This window comes from Sinocyclocheilus grahami, unplaced genomic scaffold (assembly GCF_001515645.1).
Source record: "Sinocyclocheilus grahami isolate Dianchi unplaced genomic scaffold, SAMN03320097.WGS_v1.1 scaffold86.1, whole genome shotgun sequence".
Lineage (NCBI taxonomy): Eukaryota > Metazoa > Chordata > Actinopteri > Cypriniformes > Cyprinidae > Sinocyclocheilus > Sinocyclocheilus grahami.
Window position 1 is genome coordinate 320,564 of NW_015505265.1, and position 19,135 is coordinate 339,698.

General features: G+C 34.9%; 1 protein-coding gene across 1 annotated transcript in view; it reads right to left on the minus strand.

Moving 5' to 3' along the window:
* sdk1b (sidekick cell adhesion molecule 1b) overlaps positions 1 to 19,135 on the minus strand; it is a 129,699-nt gene that overhangs the window by 92,247 nt on the left and 18,317 nt on the right. Inside the window, exon 4 of the mRNA XM_016274350.1 lies at positions 17,367 to 17,500. Coding sequence (XP_016129836.1) covers positions 17,367 to 17,500 — 134 coding nt within the window. The remainder of the gene's footprint in view (positions 1 to 17,366; positions 17,501 to 19,135) is intronic.

A 19,135-nucleotide genomic window follows, 5' to 3' on the forward strand; every position in this document is an offset into this window, starting at 1 on the left:
CTCTCTCTCGCTCGCTCGCGCACACACACACACACGATGCGCAAAACTCCGCATTTGAACAGTCAATAGCAAATACTTAAACTAATAACGAAACAGTAGCTGATTCAGAAGCGCCGGATTGTCATAGCAAAGTCAGAATTACCTCCTCACCTAGGTTCAAGAAACGGTCGTCCATAAAATGCATTGCTGTTCTGTTGTAAGTGATCTTAAATATTTCTAAATGCATCTACTTCTGGAAGGCCAAATAAAGTGCTTTTGCTTTCGCCTAGAAACACACAGCTTCTCCCTGACATGGCTGCTTCAACCCTAACTGCGGTTACTGAAACCACGCCTTCTTTCTTTGCGTGCACATTTGGGCGGCATTATGCAAATATTTCCACATAGTGAGGTAGATATGTGGGGGCGTGTTAGAACGAGCCGTTTTAGGGGGACGTGGCAGAGTCTTAACTTTGATAAAGAATATCTCTTTGGTTTTGAGACTTTAGTCTTTGCAACTTCAGGGATCTTATCTATGCACAATCAGCTTGTAACACTCCAAAGAGAAAGGAAAACTTAAAATCGCATCATATGACCCCTTTAATGACTGTCCTAGGATAACATGCTAAATTATGCTAGCAACATACTAAAACATGTTGACAATGTGCTAATCCTGCTAACCACATGCTAATCATGCTAGCAGCATGCTAATATATTAGAAACATGCTTACCATGCTAAAAACATGCTAGCAACATGCTAATCATGTTACAAACATGTTAGAATCATGCTAGCAAATGCTAATCATGACAGAAACATGTTAGCAACATGCTATCAGCATGTTAATAATGCGGAAACATACTAGCAACATGCTAATCATGTTAGAAACTTGTTAACAACATGCTAATGTCATGCTAAAACATGCTAATCAAACTTAGCAACATGTTAAATCATGTTAGCAATGTGCTAAATCATGCAACATCACCATCTAACTAAACTTTCAAACTTCAAGCTTTTACAACTGCTTCAAACTTTGAGTCAAGGCTTTTTATTAAGCCAATTTAGAAGTTCGCACGTGAACTTTACTCATTTAGTTTTAAAGTGTAATTTATTTGTGTGATGCAAAGCTGAGTTTTCAGCAGCCATTACTCCAGTATTCAGTCTCGCATGATCCTTCAGAAATCATTCTAATATGCTGTGGTGCTCATGAAACATTATATTTATTGTCAATGTTGAAAACAGTTGTGCTGCTTAATATTTCTGTGGAAACCATGATGCATTTCCCCCAGGATTCTTTAATTAATCGAAAGTTTAAAAGAACAGCATTTATTTGAAATAGTTTTTCTTTTGTAACAATATAGTCTTTACCATCCCTTTTGATCAATTGAATGCATTCTTTCTGATTAAAACTATTAATAAAAACAAATGCTGACAGCAGGTAGTGTGTACATATATACAGTATAACATGAGAGAGAACCATTGCTCTGAAGGCAACTATATCATCAGCCCATCAACCTGTCATACCGCAAGCTAGTATTAACATTTAAGTGAACGTCTCTTCCTCTCACTGTGCCTGTTGCTCGCTGTCTCACATGACAACCTCAGCAACTGCTGTGCTTTAATTGGTTTTACATTAGAATGGTGTCGTAATATGAGCAGTCACACTGCCAGAATGTGACCCGAAATGCCTGACACTGCCAAAACTGAAGAAATAGCAAGTGAAACAGTACACATTATGAAATGATAAACATTCCAAACTAAACAGACTGTGCTACATTGTTGTCACATGACTTCATTACATGAATTCTTAATCTAGTTTTGTATAAAAATATTTTAACAGTGAGCTCTGGCATAGTGTTAGCACACATCCTCGAAACAATGTGATTTTTCTACTCTTGTCCTCTTGTCTCTTGCTCAAGGACAGTAATTAGGAAGGGAATTTAATGATTCCGGTTTTGATTCTAATTGCAATTAACGATTCTGGTACCTTAATGATTCTTTTAGCACATCTGAGGCATTCCTTTACACTGACAACCGTTCTGAAAATCATTCTGATCATGTATATATTTTTAAAGAAATGTTTCTGAAGCAGCTGTTTGGTCATGAAAAAGGTGTTATAAATCACCTCTGATTCACTTTTTACACTGGAAATTGGTTTTCTAAATTATAGGATACAATATTCCCAGCAGTTTGCTGTTTTACACTGCACATTTTTGTCAAATCATTCAGGTATTCTGTGCATACAAAATGGGCACATTGTGTTTGTGATTACACACACACTATCAATTTCTGTGCTCCAACTGGTTATTCATTAGACGGATGTCGCAGGAGGAATGTGAACCAAAATCTGTGACACTGCCAGCTAAGATTCATCGCAAAGGCAATTTACCAGCTAATTATGCGATCCAAGACAACAGATTTTGCCGAAATGACAAAACCTGCACATTTTGTCTCGGGCAACAAAATAGTGTGAAAAATTTAACTCGACTTTAAGCAAAAGTTTGCTCTCATTAATGCACAGGAGGGACAAATGAGATATTAAAGAAACCTCATTTGTGATATTCCTCTCGCTTTTTCTCCCACCCATTTTCTCCTGAAAACTTTACAAACACGAACAAGGGCAAAGCACAAAGTGAGTGATGAAGTTTCAGGGAGGAAGACGATGTGCCAGGGCAAATGAAGAGCAGAGGAGAGCTGGTAGAAAAGAAAGGACACGAGAAGCAGCGGATGAAAGGAAAAGAACAGGATGAGAGTGAGGGAGGAAGTGAGAATGAGAGACAAGTCGTGAAAGATCTACATCATTAGGAACTGACAGAGGAACCCCAGCAGCATCAGATACATGCAAGAGAGAGAGAGGAATGGATCATTCAAACACAAGCCAAGGTTCATGTATGAGCAGAAGCCACACATATGCATATAACTACTTGTAATATTTGGATTGGAGGCGTGTGTTATTCTGATCATCCGTCACTCTTAATCTCTGGATCTGTAATTGAACAGGAGATGATAAACACCACGAAATAAACAGATGAACCCCAGCAGTCTCTCTCTTTCTCTTTCAATGTCTCTTTCTATTCCTCCCTCTTTCATTCATTGGACTCAAAGAACTTGAACATCACTTCATGAATATCTAAATTAATATGGAGCAGCAAGGGTAAACATGTTTACCTTGTCATCCTGAATTTCAGGGTTAAAACATCAATGTCCAATCGTAGTGGTTGTTTCTGATTTAGATTGCACTTATAAGGATAGTACATCTAAACATTTCGAAAAATTCTTACCCTCATGTCATTCCAAACCAGACTTTCTACTTGGAACACATTAACATGTGTTTTACTGTTTTTGTCCATACAATTAAAGTTTAATGTTGTTTTGACCTCAACGTTCTTCAAAATATCTATATAGATGATATATAATATATAAATAAGATATATATTATTATATATAAGTTTTGTGTTCAGCAGAACATACAAAGTCATACTGGGTGAGTAAACGAGGGTGAGTAAATGAGGAAAGAATATACATTTTTTGGGGGTGAACTATCCCTTTAACAGCTAGTTCTGATTCAGATTCAGTTATTGTTTCTGATTTCGATCACACATACTGTAACAATTTGGACTGACTATATTTTCTCTCAGGGGTAGGTTGGGTTGAAATAAGTCCCTTATGGAACTGAACTGAAATTCTTTCATTTTTTTCTTCTTTTTTTTCAAATATGAACTATTTCTTTATTGCTAATGATGTTAATGTACCACCTCCAAATATTAACCTACACTACCATTCAAAATATTTTTTTTTTCTTCGAAAAACTTAAATTACAAATTTCAGCTTTGCCGTCACTAGAAAAAGTAACATTTTATAATATATTGAAATAGAAAACTGTTGTTTTGAATTTGAATTATTTCACAATATTTTCTACTTTTTACTGTATTTTTGATCATATAAATGCAGCTTTGGTGAGCGTAAGAGATTTTCAAAAACATTTAAAAATCTTACCGACCCCAAATTTTTGAACGCTAGTTATTTCAGTTACAAACCCAGATCTTTTATCACTAGGCTACACCAAAAAAGTAAGCATCTGGTGGGATTGCACTAATACATTCCTCACAACTTCGTCTGGAGCATTCTTTGAAAACAAAGCTATCAAAAAATCTAATTTTAATAGTAGTCATGATGTACAGCTTTCTGTTCGATTGACTGAAGTATTGAGAAAGAGAACGATGCTGCGATTGTGCTGTGAAAGAAGCATGAAAGACAGAGATAAAGAGAGAGAAAACGGGACAAAACAAAAATTGCAAAGAGATCTCTTTCCCTTTCTCCTTTGCACACCAGCACCTATTGACCCTCTCCAGTTCCAGTGTCAATCACCTTAATGAACAAGAAAGCAGGGTAAAAAGAGGCCTAGCAAGTAAGACAGGGATGTCCACTCCCTAGATGTAATTCCTGGCAATTTTTCCACTTACCCTCAACAGACAAAATAGCAGAGCTGCCTCTTGCTTTTGTCAGGTAATTCACACACTTAGAGTCAATCCAGTTTATTGTTCCAGGCCATAGCAGGTAAGGCTGAGGAAAAGAAGTCTAAGAGCCAGAGACTTATTTTTGTAGTCTTCCTGGTGTCTGGATGAATTCATAAGAGCTGGATCTCAGCATTTCCCTTGAGAGTGCTAACAGACTTAGCTATTAATATACTTTCAGGGCTCATTTTAATCGAACATATCTTCCTGTTCTGCCGGCAGAGATCTTTTGATCATGCCAAGAATGCAGGAGGAACGGCAGTTAATTAAGAAGTACGATCCAAAAGAACTTCACAGATCACCTTTGAACACTGTCAGTGAATGGCAAATTGCTCGATCAGAAAAACTTGAAACATCTTCACCTAGAAGTTTCGGTCCTTTCGGTTTAGTTTCAGCTTGAGAGCCTAGTATAAAAAAGGATGTCTTTCTAGTTTAGTTTTGGGTTTTGAAACCATTTTGTACAATGAGCCTCATTCAGATAGCTCGTGAAACTATTGCATTTTTCGTAGAAACACAAAATCAGAACAAAGTTTTACATTTTTGCAAATGACTGAAATCTGTTCTGTTTGTGTTTCATGAATGAGGCCAAAATTTCAGTAATTACCTGTGTCCTAACCAGCTGCAAATGCCAACTGAGCATTTGCACAAAATGAGACATTTTGTCGTTGACTTGCCTTTATTCATCATAAAAATAGTTCTCATGGACTGTGGTTTTCTGATTTTCATGTGTCTAAAAAGTATGTCTTTTAATTTTATTTGTAGTTTCTGAAAATTCACATTGTTTGTAAAACCGTTCATAAATTTTTTTTATAAAAACAACACAACCGGAAACTACAAAATGTCTTGTTTCATGATTCTGTTGACAGTCACAGCTGGTTAGTGTAATTGTAAATAAAGTAATTGAAATAAAGCTGAAATAATGTAAAATATAAATATCTGATTAAAAAACACTTATTTATTTCAGTTGGTTCCTAAGCCAAAATGTCTAATTTTCATTGAAGTTGAAACCAAATTTGAAATAAATGTACATAACAAAACCACTAAAACTTAAAAAAATATATAATAAAATAAACTAGAATAGTATAATAACAAGTCTGAAGACTTTATTAAAAATTTAAAGTTTTTATAAGATTGTTTTAACAAAATGTGCAACACAATAATCAGATTTTTGTGCAACTGTCATGAAATAAAATATTTTGTCATTTGCTTGGCATGTTATGTTGGGTTGCCCTGCCAATAGAAAAATCTCCTGCTCTGATAGGCTGTGATTTTGTCACTTCATGCAACATGTTTGCTTTCAGTGAGGACTGAATAATTACTTGACACATCTGGTTAGGACACAGAGTAAGTCTTTTCAAGGTAAATACTTCACAATCCACAAAAAAAAGAACTAAATAGCAAACAAGTCTGAAATCACAACATGGTTCTGGATTGGCATGGACATGATTTCAAGTCCCGTGAGTGTGCGATCCGGTTAGTTGTCTGTAGAGAACAGTTTGATGAAAGAACAGTATGCAGTATCTATTGGCTATAGTTATTTTAGTCGCAGCATGTCTGGTCATGTTTAATGGTCTTCGTCTTAGTCCCAAAATATGATTTAACCCTGCATCTGGGTCACAAGAGTTCAGAGTTTCATCACTGATAAAATGGGATTTTACCTCAGGTTACTAATGCATAAATATATGAACATATAACAGCTGATATGAAACTTATACAGTATGAGCAGTGCTTCCATATCTGACCTCTTAACGTGCATGTTAAGTGATGTGTAACAGCATTAATTAATTAAAAGTGTCAAACTCATCCAGCCACAGCAGACCAAATTAAAGAGGTGAGTCTCTGAGGGCTCTTAATATGATACCACAGATCTACCTTCAGCAACTCCACGTGTTCAAACTGTCCTCCAGTCAAACTCATTACAGCTGTATATCTGCGAAGGTTAGAGTGAGATCTGAAGATAACTCAGTATCTCCGAGCTGTTTAAAGTTGTATGGTTAAACTCGGGTGATTGGGTCATGAGGTCTGTTACTCAGAGTCATACCAAGTGAGTAAACAACAGTTGAGAGCTTTTAAAGTTATAAACAATAGCAGGCAAATTAAGTGTCATGCTCATTTGGGGACTCATTTAATCGTTCACTTTATTCATTCATTCATTTACTTGTTCATTCACTTACACATTTTGTTTTCTTATTTACCCAGTGAAATCTCTTACTCATTTACTTCTTAACTCACTCAATCACACATTTCACGCCAATTGCTTATTAAAGGAATAGTTCACCCAAAAAATTAAAATGAAGTCATCACTATATATATAGTTATAAATGATAAAAAGAAGGCTTTAAAAAGATCGGTATCGGCAGATACTGCTTTCTGTGATCGGAGATCGGCCTCAAAAATCTTGATCGGAGCACCCCTAGTTCAAAGTTAATTTTGTCAATTTCTAGGCGTAGGCTATGCTAGCATACAGATGGCATCAAAGCTAAAAGGCATGGACTAAAAGCCACAAAAGTCTTGTGAAAGACACAAAAGACACACTTTTTTTATTCCATGCGGTCTTTAAAACCCTTCCTTCTTTGGAAAAAAGTGTATTATGTACTAAACAATACTGAACTTCACCAGAAAGCCAATCATGAGAGAAGTAATTTACAAATAAAATCCATAAAATACAATCACAGACAGTTTTAGTGCAAGAAACATAAGTAAATCATAAAAAATAAAATGCTACAAAAGTGAACAGCAAATTTTAATGATATTAATAAATTGTATTAAGAAATATTACATTGTACAATGAGTAATAGGGTAAATAATTTGTAAATGTAGTTTAAAAATGTTTTAAAAATTAAAAACATGCTTGGGAAACATAAAAATGTTCCAAAAGCAGTGTTGAGCAGTGTTGTTATTGTTAACTAAAACTAAAACAAATCAAAGCAGAAATAAAATAAAAGATTAGATGAAGATTAGAAATGTTGTATTGGTGATTAACTGAAATAAAATATTTGAAGTACTAAAATTACTAAAACTATAACTGAAATTATAATTATTTAAATAATTTTATAAATTATAGCTAAATGGAAATGTATGAAAACAAAAACTAATAAAATGTCAAAATCACATAACACAATTACAAAAACCTAAACTAAAATGAAAACTGAAAATACCAAAATTAAAATACTTCAATTCAATAAATTTAGATTATACCAAACATATGTGTGTGTTATGTATGTACCTATGGATTTATGCTTATTAAAGCATTATTAAAGCATTGCTTAATAAGTTTTTAGCACTGACCTTAATATGCTAACATCAAACTGAACTGGAATCAGTTTTGAGTTGGGAGCTACAGTATGTGTGAGGCGTGCAGAGCTGTCTTTATATAGCATCCTAAATCAGTCACTTATCAGGTTCCATTTCGGTTCCCTTAGAAGGCAGCTGCCTATGTAGACAGTACGCAGCAGAGCAGCTAAGTAGGTTTATAGCAGAGCTGGCATGTCTACAGTGGAAATTACAACAACTGTATCACTCAGGCCCAAAAACACACACTTACAACCAATATGAACAGAGAAAAAGACCCAAACATCTTTAGTGGACAATACAGAGGGAGGAAGAGCTTTCAGTAAACTACTCAGACATTAATGAGTCTCTCTCTCTCTCTCTCCCTCCCCCCTCTCTTTCTTTCTTTATCACTAATGATTTGGTTAGTTCTCTTGAAGGAGACTTTGGCTCATGTTGTGCGAGTCGGCTGCCATTGCGAGATAAAATTTTGGCCTGCGTGTTCTAACTGGCAAAGACAAGACCCCGCAGAGGTCACACACAAACAGACGGACGGACACACACACACTGAATCAACACAGCCTTGACCCTGTAATTGAAAATGACGGGAAAAAACCTTCATGTTAAAACAAGGTTGAGTAAATGTCTTTCCAGGATGGACTTTATTACATGACAACACATGTAGACGAGGAGGAGAAAAGCGGGAAGATGACACATAAATGAACACACGCGCTAGCATCAATTCTCAAGGTGCTTGTAGGATGGGCCTATTATAGCCTGTCAAATATACAAAATAATTAACAGCTCACTGGTGTGAAACAAGAATATGTCCAACTGCTAATTGTGTAACCCACGACTGGACATCCTGAGTGAACTAGGGATGAAGAAATACTCATAACTCAGTACAGATATATCAAGTATCCAAGCAAAAATGTATAGCTGCTGCAAAAATATACAATAATTAAAGTGTAAAGGTGTTGTTCTGCAATTTTTCGCAGTCGAAACTGAGTCATTTAAATAGGAATCTAGCCAAACTGAGTAGTAATGTCTAAGTTTTGTTCAGATTTTGCTAATGTTTGATAATTCTATCAATAAATGCTCTCCATAAAGGGACAGTTCACCCAAAAATAACAATGTACTCACCCTCACATCATTCCAAACTGTTTTTGTCCATAAAATTTAAATCATTTGGATATTGCTGATTATAATTATTATTAATTTCATGCCAATTTGCAGGCATATTCTAATTTCACTACTAAGCATACATCAGAATCAGATCGACTAAAGTCAGTATTTACATCCTCTTATCCCAGAAAAGAATTCAAAACAAGATTTTGAAAGCTGCAAATCAATCTGAAATGTAATGAACAGACAAACTGGGTGAAAACTTTTCAGTGGTGATTTCTTTTTTTTTTTTGAGGAGGGAGGTTGTTTAAAAGTGACTGTGATAGATACTGACATACAGTAGATCTCCTGAAGAGAAACAACAGAATGAATGTCTTTTAAACTTCACCTTCTAAAGCAACAGCAAAGTCAACTCCTTTTATTGAGAATATCCTGACAAACACTCAAAGGTAGTCAGACATAAAGATGCAATACACTGAAATAGCTAACAAAATACTTGAAGGGAACCAACTATATGTTTGGCACCACTTTCAATGTGGCCTGTATAAAGAAATATTCATTGTGCGCATTATAATCCATTATATGCTTGGTAAAATTGCCGCTAATTGTGTATTTAATACACGCTCATTTAATGCATATGAGTATGCATATTTAATGCACACTCATAAAAGTATGAATATGAAAGTAATATAATCTATTAGAACTGGCTAAATCTATTAAAACATACAACAGATTAAAATGTTTAAAAAAACATTGCAAAAGCACAATAATGTATAAAGGATGCAATTTTTATATACATATGTAAAAATGTATTACATACAGATTTTCTTTTAAACCTGATTCTGGAAGTTTGAAAATGTAAAAAAAAAAATTTGATGTTATGATGTAAATTAAGATAAAAAAAAAGAGAATAGATTTTAGAAATAAATGAAAAGTGATGTCTATATAATGTTTAACAAGAAGTTCCTTTCAAATAAATTCTGCTCTTTTGAGCTTTTTATTCATTAAAAAAATCCTGAAAAAAATGTATTACTGTTGCGACAAAAATGATGCAACACAACTGTTTTCAACGTCGATATAAAAAATAAATGTTTCTTGTGCAACAAATCAGCATATTAGAATGATTTCTGGATCATGTGACACTGAAGGCTAGAGTAAAAGCTGCTGAAAATTCTGCTTTGCCATCATGGTAATAAATTACATTTTAAAATTATTTTAAGCTGTAATAATATTTAACAATATTACAGTTTTTATTCCATTTGTGATCAACTAAATGCAGCCTTTGTGAGCATAAGAGACTTTCAAAACATTGAAACATTTTACTGACTGAAGTAAAATTCCTTTAGATAATGAATACAGAAACAGAAAAACAACACAAATACTGATTATAGTGTGTACATGCACAAAGCAATAACTCTCACATTTAAATATGACTGTCAGTCTTAAAACACTGCATTGTGTATGTGGCCATGTTGTGGTTACATTCAGAGAGAGGAAGAAGGCCCGGGACTAAGAGAAGGAGAGACAGAAAGGTACTAGTGGTATCTCTAGAGATACAGAGAGGCAGGAACAGAGATTCTGTGAGACAATTAAAAATGCACATGACACCAGGGACAAGTGTCTGATGAATTTAGTTTTAAACCATGCATAATCAACATCTGGCATGCAAGCACAAACAAACAATGTAAACAGAAAGAACAAGAGACAAGAAAAAGACACAGACTGTCAAAATACTTCTAAGTGTTTGTTTAAGTGGGTTCACGCATCATTGACAGATTTGACACGAATCTCATATTAGTTACATAGCCTCCCACAGACCACCCAAAGCCAGCTCAACCTGCTGCTGAAAACAAAAACTACAGTTAGGCACTTCCTCTATACCTTTGAGCAGTTCTTGGTCCGAATAACATGCTGTATGAACCAGATTTATGACTTGTCTGGTTTGCTGACTTAGCATTGTCCTCTTCTAGAAAATTATCTTTGTATTTTTAGATTCCGTCTTATTGGTTTAGTAATAAAAAAGCATGTCTAATAAATTGAATTCATAAAACTTTAATAATTAGTTGAATGTTTTTCAATAATAAGGCCCTATGAAATGTTTGATTTTTTCAGAAATTCTGTAATTTAATCTTTTATGATTTATTATGATTTAATACAAATGTATTATCAAAAACGGTGGTAATCAAATGAAGGCATAAACAAATCTGTAATTAAACGAAAATTAATCATTCTTTTTATTTATTTATTTTTTTTGGCAAACAAAGTGTTGCATCGTGAGGTAAAATTAAAAGTGAGTTAAAAATGATTTTAATTCATTAAACACTGTGAGTAAAATTAAAGCATGACAGGAAAAACTGTGTGATACTTATAAAGATTAAAAATAAAGGTTTGATCATTTTAGAACTAATATGTGACCCTGGACCACAAAACCTGTCATAAGGGTCAATCTTGCGAAATTGAGATTTATACATCATCTGAAAGCTGAATAAAGCTGGTTTGTTAGGATAGGACAATATTTGGCCGAGATACAACTATTTGAAAATCTGGAATCTGAGGGTGCAAAAAAATCTAAATATTGAGAAAATCGCCTTTAAAGTTGTCCAAATTAAGTTCTTAGCAATGCATATTACTAATCAAAAATTAACTTTTAATATATTTACAGTAGGAAATTTACAAAATATCTTCATGGAACATGCTCTTTACTTAATATCCTAATGATTTTTGGCATAAAAGAAATATAATATTGGCGATAATTTTGACCCATGCAATGTATTTTTGGCTATTGCTACAAATATACCCCAGCGACTTGAGACTGGTTTTGTGGTCCAGGGTCACATATTATTATTATTGCTACTTTGAGAAGTACATTCTACTGTGCAATAGTAATATATTTGTGTCCCGATTTCTATAAGTTATACCAAAGACTATAGAATACCCAAGATGTGTCACTCGTATAGTTTTGAACGGGGAAAAATGCAACGCTCAATTTGGCCACTCTATTGAAGAAAGTCCCGCCTTCTGAGTAAAAGAGTCAATCGCTAATCGGTAAAGTCATCGCGTCACTGCAGCTGCCATTAGAAGTCCTGGTTGCTATAGAAACAGTCAGCATTCTGAGATGCACGCTTAGGACTGCGCATTGGCTGGTCTAGCCTGAATAATAAGCATGTGTAACGCTATTTGAGCAAAAGAAACAATATTTATGAGACAGTTGTTGTCAGGTTTCATTGGTGATTTCAAATATGAAATTTAATCATAAAGCTTGGTGGACAGTTTTGGAGAATTTGATGTTTCCCCATTCAAATATAAACCATTTTACAACTTAGAAGAGACTGAAAATGTTCAAATCCCCTGAAGACTGTTGGGATTGCTGGAAGATTTGCAAGTCTCACCTTTGGTGACCAATATACAGTAAGTACTCAGAAATACAATCTCAAATAATGCCGTTCAGTATTTCATTTATCAGTAAACAATAGAGAAACTTTGAGAAATATTTTAAATGGCAAACTTTTAAATGAAATGCAGATGGGAGTAATAACATATAAAGTAATTTGCACTCTTTATATGACTTAATTATAACAAAAGCTACAGATGTATCAAATATAGAATCAACACAGAACAGAATGAAATGTTATAATATCAAATTAGGCAGACCCGTTAACTGTGTTGAACATATTTAATTCAATTTACTATAAATGCACTGAAATCAACCCTTGATTTCCATGAATTCCACAAACTTTTAAGGAATTATAAACGTCTGAACATCTCTGAAGTTCATAGAACGGTCAGCATGCTGATATAGTAGACTTCAGTGTCTATTTAAACTATTAATAGTTTTATAATTAAACTATTTTAAATATGTAACCGTGGACCACAAAACCAGTCTTAAGTCGCTGGGGTATATTTTTAGCAATAGCCAAAAATACATGGGTAAAAATGATTGATTTTTCTTTTATGCCAAAAATCATTAGGATATTAAGTAAAGATCATGTTCCATGAAGATATTTTGTCAATTTCCTATTGTATATATAATAAAACTTAATTTTTGATTAGTAATATGCATTGTTAAGAACTTCATTCGAACAACTTTAAAGGCGATTTTCTCAATATTTAGATTTTTTTGCACCCTCAGATTCCAGATTTTCAAATAGTTGTATCTCAGCTAAATATTGTTCTATCCTAACAAACCATACATCAATGGAAAGATTATTTATTCAGATGATTTCAGCTTATTTCAGATGTATAAATCTCAATTTTGAAAAAATGACCCTTATGACTGCACTGTTAAAAATTTCCTGTAGAAATGAAAGTTACAGTAAACATACTGTTTTCCTGTAGAAATTACAGTAACTTACTGGCAGCAGTTCGCCAGTAAGTTACTGTAAATGAAAGTTACAGTAAACATACTGTATTAATATTTACAGTACCATTTAACTTGCTGTAAATTTATTTACAGTATGTATACTGTACTTTTAGTTTTTACTGTAAAATATACGGTAATTTTATGGTCTTTTCTCCAATAGCGTATTGAAATACAAGAAAAATATATAATTTAAATGAAAATAAGCAATGACAACTATAACTTAAAATTTTTTCATTGTTCGACTGTAATCCTTGCAATAACATTTAAATATTTTCACAGATTCAGTTAAGACTCAAACAAAACATTGTTATAAACTATTATATACATTACATACTATTCTAACTATTATAGTTAGAAAAAAATCTTAAAATTTATCCTAAGCACAACATATTATTATAATAGTGAATAGTGACGATAGTGAATCTTCAAAAAGAACTCAAACTTTTGTTACACACAAGAAGCATGGACTATTTTTTTTTTCAAAGCTGCCAGCTGAAATACACAAACTCCTTAATAAAGGAGGACACATGAGGGTTCAGGTTTTGTGGTCCAGGGTCACATATGTGTGTGCTAAATCCACAATTTACATACGAACACATACAAATATTAATGAGATCCTTCTCTCTCTGTCTTTCTCTTTCCAGATGTCGTCGTCTGGTTTCCATCCTCTGGTCCAGATGGATGCCTACCCTCTCTTCCTGCTCAGCCTCACTTCACCACAGTCAACATGCCAAGAGATGAGTCACACACGAAACCACATACTTATACTCACAGAAGACAGCATGACCCGCTGAAAAAGTCAAATAAAATGACAAGCTAGCCTTCATTTCCATGGTTACATCAATTTGGTTGTGCTTTGTCACGTTGACACTATGATGTCAGTTATATGAGAGGCTCAACTTCAAGCTTCGGTGTTCTAACATCCTGACTTTATGACAACACCTGTCTCATATCCAGTAGAGTTTCATATGAACACTGTTGGGACATGTCTCAAACTATTAGTATTAATGTTGATATTTACTGATATGTGAGCATGTTGTGTCCGTTAATATCAAAAGCAGTATCTATGTGCTAATATTCAGCTGATTAGATATATTCATGCTCTAATACAACACCGATATTAGAGTGCAAGGTAGGGCTGGGCGATGTTTCCGATTTTATCGATTAATTCGAATTTAATGTTTTGCCACGATTTTATTTTTAATAAATCGAGGAATCACGATTTAGAATAGAAATATTACTAAACGTTAGAATTAATCACTTTGACAATATAGTAAAGAGAAAAGAATGATCCAACCACATGTCGGCGCACGTGATTAACCGCTCCCGTGTGACGCGCTTTGCGAAGGACTATAAGTAGAATATATCACTAGGTGCCGTTTAGACAGAATGCGCTTTTGTGTTGACAAAGATGCGACGCGGGTAGTGGAATAGGAAAAAATGCAGGACTTTGAACTTCTTTTAACTTGAGCACCGCGTTTTTGAATGCCGTTGTGTGAATGAGACGCTGCAATAGACACGAGCGCAACAGTCAAACACATCCATGTTTACATAGAAAAATCAGTGGAAAAGCAGCAATCGAATAAAAACCTGTAAAGAACTACTACTGTATACAGTGGGGCAAAAAAGTATTTAGTCAGCCACCAATTGTGCAAGTTCTCCCACTTAAAAAGATGAGAGAGGCCTGTAATTTTCATCATAGCTATACCTCAACTATGAGAGACAAAATGAGAAAAAAAAATCCAGAAAATCACATTGTAGGATTTTTAAAGAATTAATTGGTAAATTCCTCGGTAAAATAAGTATTTGGTCACCTACAAACAAGCAAGATTTCTGAAGTGGGAGAACTTGCACACTTGGTGGCTGACTAAATACTTTTTTTTTTTTTTTTTCCCACTGTATCTGAAATTTCATGTTTGCATCATGGTGACAGGCTGAAAGCTGCTGTTCATTGTTTTTACAGAAAATTTATAGCCTAGTTTATAATAGTCTACTCTACTGGTGTTATACCTTCAGTCATTTTGAATTTGAATTACCTTGACTTTTGAGATTTTTTTTTTTAAAAAAGTATTTTCCATGTATTTCTGAACATATAAGTAGGATTGTAGAAGATGTAGTTGTAGTTCATGCATCTTTTTTGCAAATATATTTAACGTTAACAAGTGATTTGTTTAACCTTTACATCATGTTGACAACTTCATCTGTGGTGCACTGAAAATAGACATTTCTTTAGAGGGTTAATAAAGAAAAAGTTACTTGGTTCATGTTGTAGTTACATTTTCAAGCTGACTAGTTAAAAATCGTAAAAATCGAGAATCGGTCAAGCATTCTGAAAAAAATCTAGATCAAATTATTTTGCCATAATGCCCAGCACTAGTGCAAGGTTTCTGAAACAGAATACCATTCATTTCTTAATATTTTTTAAATAAGTCCCTTATGCTTAACAAGACTAACCGGGTAGTGTATATATATATATATATTTTAGGGGTGGAACGGTTCGCGGAAAAAATCGAACCGTGCGGTTCTCTACACACAGTTCAGCATGCGCAAGGGCCGCAGTTCAACTTAAATCTGACAACGCATCTGTGGTATGGTTTGCTATAAATAACACGTAAAACAAACATGGTTCGCTAATGTATGTTTCTGTTGATGGATGCACATTCTGGCTTTCCAATACATTACAACAACAGCGATGAAAAAAAAGTGGACAAACCATTCACTCTTGTTCAATGTGAATGCTGTATGCTGGAATATGAGCAGTCATTTATTCCATCATCACCCGTGTGCTGATAGCGCGCGTGCACAGGTGAGACCTGAACAGCACACACTGATATCTGGGTTTAAACTAAACTCATTTAAGCTTTGCCAGTTTAAACATTTAAGAGCCAGAGGACGTGAGCTCACGCACACAGTGAGAAGATTTGTGCGTGCGCTTTAGAAAAAATGAAATTTCTCCAAATAGTGGATTTGACTGACAGTCATAAACCTCCTGTCCCCTAAAACACTGCGGAGAAACTAACGACTTAAAGAGATGATTTTCACATGGAACACTTTCCTTTGCCTTTTGTTCTGTACGTTTTACATTAATTTGAAATGAGATTTATAAAGGTCTTCTGCATGGTACTTTTTATGTCATTCTACTTTTGAAAGTAGCTGGCTGTATAAACAGAAAGGTATGAAAAAAAATCTGGCTTTAATTAGGAGCAAAAACAGCTTTCTCCTTCACTCCCAGTGGAAAGATGAAATTAATGTCCTTCAAAAAGCAACATACAAAGTGTGCCACACAACACAAGCTAGTGTTTCTGGAGCATATTGACAGTGCAGAGAAATGAGATGGTTGAAAATGTGAAAGGTGAAAGGGAGGGTCAATGTGTTTAATTTAAAAGCACATTCACTTTTAAAAAGTCAATATTTTGTCCCAGAGAGCAAATCTGAATGAGAACAACATACAAAATATTACCATTTCACATCACAATTTTAATCACACATCATATGAACCCAGAAGAATAAATCTAATCTAATAATTATGCTTTATACAGGTATTGACAACCTACAAATCCATGTAATTGCATAACATTTACCATCATAAAGTTCCTGATAGGCCTGTTTAGTACATCAGCTGTGACATTTCACAAATAACATTCTTAATATCACAAACGGTTTCATACAACAGAGATGATAAGTTAACCCACAACATATCCGCATTAATTCCAAGCAACATTTTACTCATTAGCAGATTAAATAACTTTCATTGTTAAGTCATTAACAAATATATAATGCTTAACAATCAGTAGTTGATTAAAATTGGAATATATATTTATATACATACAAGCAAATATGTGAATTGTGGAGTGTAATGACTTTTAATCACTAGTTGAATGTACTGCAAATAGTCACTAAAGATCTGTTCAGCAATTTAACAAAGTTTGTTCATCTTATTAATCAGTTTTACTGTAATAAAGTGATCTCTAAAAGCATTATTCAACTACTTTTGAGCTATTTGTATGTAACATCTAAGTTCCAATAGATACCACATATTGGAAAGCATATCAGAATATGTATGATATACATTCATACACACACACACACACATATATATGCTTTAAATGCTGTAGAAACTTACTTGCTACACTCAGGTAAATGGAAGGGCTGGTTTTGTTTTCCCCATTACGTTCGTTAACAGCCTGTACATAATACCGGCCCGCGTCTGCTGCTGCCGTCCCCAAAACTACAAGCTGATTGTCCAATGTTATTGCTCTGCAACCAAAAGAGACACACAAAACACATGTAAGAATGGTAAACAAGACTACCCACTTGTGTTTTCATTTCCCTTCTAATCTCAGGGTGACCTGTAACAAATCAATTTGCTTATTTGTAAAACTATGCAAGGTAAAGTAAGTACTAATGAAAGCACATGAGAATGCTATTATTTTAGTTCTGGAGGGTCTCATCAGCGAGAGGGCAACGTGATAATTACTCCTTTCAGCACACGTGCACAAATCAATACATCTCTGGACACAATGAAAAAGTAATATGCACAAACACGCGCACACGGCCACTTACATTATGTGAGGCTTTTGCCACTTTTTGAACTGATATTTTTATCTCTCGAGGACAGGAAAAAATAACTCGCCAAAGAAAAACACAACAAAATGAATAAGAAAAGAAGTCTAGAGTGGGCTTTCATGTTCCTCTATGGTCTATGTTCAATAGCGCTCTTGTGAGAAACGTCAATAGCACTTTCAAATTTTCACACACACATGACACAATCACACTTTCATATGAGGCACATTTTTAAAGCACTAAGAGCTCCACACTTGAGTCACCTAACAGAAATGTCACCGCCATAACTAGATGTGCCACACCCTGAGACCCTGCAGAAAGTCTGAACAAAATTACAATCCTGTCTGTCAGAACTCCCGAGAGAAACAGACCATTACTGAAAGGACTTTTCTAAAAGTGAAGTACAAGGAAACAGAAAAACAATACAGACAGCTGCTTAAACATATCAACTTTAATTCAAATAATATAATATAATATAATATAATATAATATAATATAATATAATATAATATAATATAATATAATATAAACTGAAGCGGGACATGCTGTCATTTTATATGGGGTAAGTTGTCACAATGAGAACTTAACTTTTCAAATGAGAAATATGTGTGTCAGTCCTGTGTTCCGTGATTTCCTCCCCCACGTGCTCTCCATGACCCAGTTTTCCCTCATGTGCAACTATGTTATTGCTCCCAGGTGTTTCTTGTCATCCCCTCGTCATGTCTTGTGTATTTAAAGCGTTTCCTGTGTTTAGTTCCTGGTCCGGTATTGAATGTTCCTGAATCCTTTCCCTACGTGTGTGTTCCTGCCTGTGTTTAAGAATAAAGACCATTGATGATAATGCTCCTTCGTCTCCTCGTCTCCAGCACAGAAGGCTAAGTGTGACAGAATACCGAACCCAACAACAAGTGAGCGGCGCTTCTTCTCCCCGTGTTTTTTCTTTCATTTTTGAAAGTGTTTTTGTTTTCCTTCCCCCTGCAGGCTCCTAGTTCTGCGGGCTCGCCGCGGTGACGGCAATTAGATGACGCCACCATCAACTCTCTGTTCTGGCACGTGCCAACTACCATTGCCCTGTGGACCTCCCAGACACCACGGGACTAAGCTGGAGGGAAGGGATCCTCCGGTGTCTGGAGAGTGTCCGGCCTCGAGCCAGAACCAGTCCGCCGTCAAGCCCGCTGGCCGCGCCGTTCTCCCTTAACCAAAGGAGGAGGATGAGGAGAAAAAAACTGTTCTCCGCTCTCATCCTAGCCCCAGAGCTCGCTCCAATGTGGGCTCCAGCCCCACAGCTCGCTTCAGTGTGGGCTCCAGCCCCAGAGCTCGCTCCAGTGT